The sequence below is a fragment of the Rhipicephalus sanguineus genome, chromosome 6 (genome assembly GCF_013339695.2).
Source record: "Rhipicephalus sanguineus isolate Rsan-2018 chromosome 6, BIME_Rsan_1.4, whole genome shotgun sequence".
Classification (NCBI taxonomy): Eukaryota; Metazoa; Arthropoda; class Arachnida; order Ixodida; family Ixodidae; genus Rhipicephalus; species Rhipicephalus sanguineus.
The window spans coordinates 51,424,157-51,428,525 of NC_051181.1; the positions used below are offsets into that span (position 1 = coordinate 51,424,157).

The window sequence follows — 4,369 nt, forward strand, 5'->3', positions numbered from 1 at the left end:
GACGATGCAGTTTGAAAAATAAGTCATCATCGTCAAGGCCATCAAGAACCCATCTCACTCGCCAGGCAAATAGCATTCTGAGACGCCGCCAACGAGGAGCGCTTGTCAGACAGAAGCCCTCTTCATTATCATGGATGCGGGTGACGTCACTGACCCACCGGCAATGCTGGAGCCATCCGCAACGGATGTCGACAACCGCGTCAGAGAATGGTCTGGTATGACTAACCAGAAATTTGTCAAGTTAGCGTACCTGTGGACGATCTCGAATTTCAGTTTGTGCCAGCAGCGTACCGGTCAAGCTTTGCTCAGTTCAGCCTTTTCCGGCGGCAATAACGAGCCTGTGACGTGGCGCGTCAAGCTGTTCCCGAGGGGGTCAGACGAATATTACGAGCAGTTCGTGTCCGTCTTTCTCGTCTCGTGCAACACGAGGTGCGTCTCCGCTAGGGTGCGGTTCTCAATCATCGACGCCCAAGAACAGGTGGCCATCCGAAAGTGCACGGAGACGCGCACCTTTATGAGCAAGGGCGATGGCTGGGGATTCGGCATTTTGGTAGCCAGGCTGGCACTGAAGCAGAATAGCAGCAACCTCTTGCCCAATGACATGCTGACCTTGAAGTGCGAAGTGGTAGCCTTGGAGAGTAGCACCACTAGTGCGCCCAGAAGGAGCAGCGAAATGGCGCTTCCCGCGCTTCCCGAGTGCCGGCTCTCCGACGACCTGGCATGGCTCCTGGAAAGCGGCAGCAGCGCCGACGTTACGCTGACGGTCGGAAGCGAGACGTTCCATGCTCACAAGAACATCCTGGCTGCCCGGTCACCGGTGTTTCGGGACATGTTCAAGCACACGACGACGGAGGATGACAACGTGGTCATCGCGGACGTCGAGCCTGACGTGTTCGCCAATATCCTGCAGTTCGTCTACACGGGTAGCGTACCGGAACCTATCGAAAAGCCGGACTCTCTTCTGAGGGCCGCCGACAGGTATCACCTGGATCGACTCAAGGCGATGTGCGAGCTTACTCTAATTTCTCGCTTGAGTGCCGAGACGGCCTCTGACACGCTCATCCTGTCCCACCAGCACGACGCCGATACCTTGCGCAGTCGTACCCTAAACTTCGTGTACTCGCACATCGATGACGTGGCCGAAACGTCGGGCTGGTCGACCATCTGCAAGAGCCACGTCGAGCTGCTGGAACAGCTTTTGATGACATTCATCAACATGCGCGGTGAGCCGCCGTCGAAGAGGAGTAGGACCTTGTGAGCGGTCAGAATGTACGCCGTGAGACGATGAATGTCGTGGCGACTTCACCTGACTTTTAAGAACAATCGTCACGTCTTATACAGAAAGGGCACCGCGGCGGCTGTCTCTATAATTTAAAATTGTCGAAAAAAAAATTTAGCAGGCAAGCGGTTAGTCCACTCAATATACTTTGGCGTTCTTTGCATTCACAAAATCAAGATTCCCTCTCTTCCTGTCGTTCCTGCGGCTCCTCTAGTCGTCGAGTATGGATTTCCGTCTCCTCTGTTTGTCTCATCTCCCCCACTGGCCGTATTTTCGGTCCTTTTCCTTATCCTCCTAAAACATGCTCAGGTACGCTCCATGCTAGAACTGCAGAAATAGCGTCTTTTCCTCCAGGGGCGTAGCCAGAATTTTTTTTCGGGGCGGGGGGGGTCAACCATACTTCATGTATGTTCGTGCGGGCGTTTGTATGTGTGCGTGTATATATACGCAAGCAAAACTGAGAAATTTCGGGGGGGGGGGGGGTGCCCCTTGGCTACGCCCCTGTTTTCCTCAACTGTATACTCCTTGCTCGGTGTATACTCAGCCTCACCTCCACTGGCCCACTACAATGTTTTGCGGCACTCAATTTCCAGAAGAGAGTTTTGTAACTTTGTATCAGTACAGCTAAGAAACCGATGCGCTAATTAGCGGCGTATTGATGATATCAAGTCCGAGTGGGCCCGGTTGAGGTGAATATTGGCGGTTCTGAGATCGGTCGATTTCGGAGTTGGACTGCGAATAATATCGGTTGCGCATAATGTAGGTTAATTTGAGTGCGAGTGATTCTGGCTATGAGAAATTTTGGGACGTCTTAGCTCGAGTGACTCCAAAGCAAAGAAAAAAAAGAAAACTTGAGGCCTGCGCGGAAAACCCAGCACGGAGTGAGCTGGAAAAGCGGCCTTCTAAAAGCCCGTTATATATCTTCTCTTAGGGCGCCGACCCCAAATACACTTGCAAAGTACAGAGTACCCTATAATTCATCCTTATGCAAGGTAGCAAAGTAGACACTATGCGCCTCTAAGGCAAGACGCGCAACTACGTAGCTGCACAGTTGTTGATGCTGTGGCTGATGATGACGAACTACGGTTGAGTCCTATGAGCAGCTAGCACTCATTGCGCCGCACACATAGTATGTCACCTGGTGTAATTCTACGCTTCTGCGACGCAATATTACATCTGCTAACGTGACTCCTTGCCCAGCATGACCACGTATAGGAACTTTTGCTGTCGTGACCCAGCGATGGAATACTTGACTGCCGCCCAGAATGCCTGGGTCGATTCTGGCTCGCACCCCGACTTTATTGTTCGCATTCATCGCAATTCTTTGCTTAGGGGCAGCGCCGATTTTTTATATCAACCAACACCACTAACACCGTATTTTTTGGCGATACAGACTATTAACAATTGATGTCTCTAGCAATCTTAACATGCCTGTCGCTACAGAAAAGGTAATTATGAGAGCAGCAAGCAAACATTCAATTTCCCGTATTTTCATAGATTTTCGGCACACATTTCTTCAAACACCCTGTCAAAGCCGTTTTTTTTTTGCTGTCAGCAACACAAAGAAATTGCTGAAAGACTGCTCATTTCAAACTACGCGAGGCTAAGGCTGCCTGTGCCACTGCTTCAAGAAGCGGTGAAGGGGCATAACAGGAATTGAGGCGGGGCTTCTGCACGAGTGAGTCTACAGTGAACTTCGCAATCGGATTTCGCTGTTTTTAGCCTCAATTCAGACACTTGTGTTTCATCTTTGCTGTCCCTTCTGATGTACATTCTGTTTATGTGTTCTTCTTTAAATCAAGCATCTTTTAGCGAACCAAAGGCACTCTGAGCATTTCTTTCTTTCTTTCTTTCTTTCTTTCTTTCTTTCTTTCTTTCTTTCTTTCTTTCTTTCTTTCTTTCTTTCTTTCTTTCTTTCTTTCTTTCTTTCTTTCTTCTACCTACCTACCTACCTACCTACCTGCCTGCCTGCCTGCCTGCCTGCCTGCCTGCCTGCCTGCCTGCCTGCCTGCCTGTCTGTCTGTCTGTCTGTCTGTCTGTCTGTCTGTCTGTCTGTCTGTCTGTCTGTCTGTCTGTCTGTCTGTCTGTCTGTCTGTCTCTTAACTTGGAATATACCGAAATTGGCACAGGAAACACTGAGGGCCCAGTCAGTCACTCTAAGAATGCTGCAAACGGGTACTTACTCGTCGCCATTAGTTTGCAGTAAGTTTATTGGCAGCGTAAAGCCGCACTGCCCTCATTGCGACAAGAGACAATGCACGTTACCTCACGTGCGCCTTTCAACACAGAGGACGCCTGGAGGACGGCAATCGCCAGCTCGGACCAGGAGTTCCAAATCCCAGCTGTCCAGAGGGCCCGCAGTTTGACAGAGGGGTTCGCCCTTCCTGTCCCCACGTAGGTGTGGTCTGCAGCCGACACTCCCCTTTGAAGGGAATTGGCGCCTCAGGACAATTTGGGAATTCAGTTCACTGACTGACTGACTGACTGACTGACTGACTGACTGACTGACTGACTGACTGACTGACTGACTGACTGACTGACTGACTGACTGACTGACTGACTGACTGACTGACTGACTGACTGACTGACTGACTGACTGACTGACTGACTGACTGACTGACTGACTGACTGACTGACTGACTGACTGACTGGACTGACTGACTGACTGACTGACTGACTGACTGACTGACTGACTGACTGACTGACTGACTGACTGACTGACTGACTGACTGACTGACTGACTGACTGACTGACTGACTGACTTGTAAAATATGTGGCACAAAAACCAGCCGACGCGGACTTACAAGCTCAAACAGACGTTTATTAGCGTCCGCATGAGCCCAGAACGTCAAGATGGCTCCTTCGTTCCTGGTAGAACGCGCTCACGAGCTCGCTAGCCCAAAACTCGTCTTCGTCTTCTTGAAGGCTGAACGCGGGAAATTCAACACATTCCCGGCCGCGCAATGGTGTCGCGTCTTTTTGGTCAGGCGCTTTCGGTGTTGTATTCTCCAAAAGTCCTCTGTACGCGTTCATGCTTCCGCTTCTTCGATATGGCCTTGAGGTGTATTCGTCAGCCTTCTACCTTTCGAG

The 4,369-nt window shown here is 50.6% G+C and overlaps 1 protein-coding gene across 1 annotated transcript; it reads left to right on the forward strand.

Moving 5' to 3' along the window:
• Positions 1–203: 203 nt before the first annotated feature.
• Positions 204–1,269, forward strand: LOC119397851 (speckle-type POZ protein B). Its single transcript, XM_037665193.2, has one exon. It carries the CDS (start codon positions 218–220, stop codon positions 1,256–1,258), a length of 1,041 nt encoding a protein of 346 aa, XP_037521121.1. The 5' UTR covers positions 204–217; the 3' UTR covers positions 1,259–1,269.
• The last annotated feature ends 3,100 nt before the right edge of the window (positions 1,270–4,369 follow it).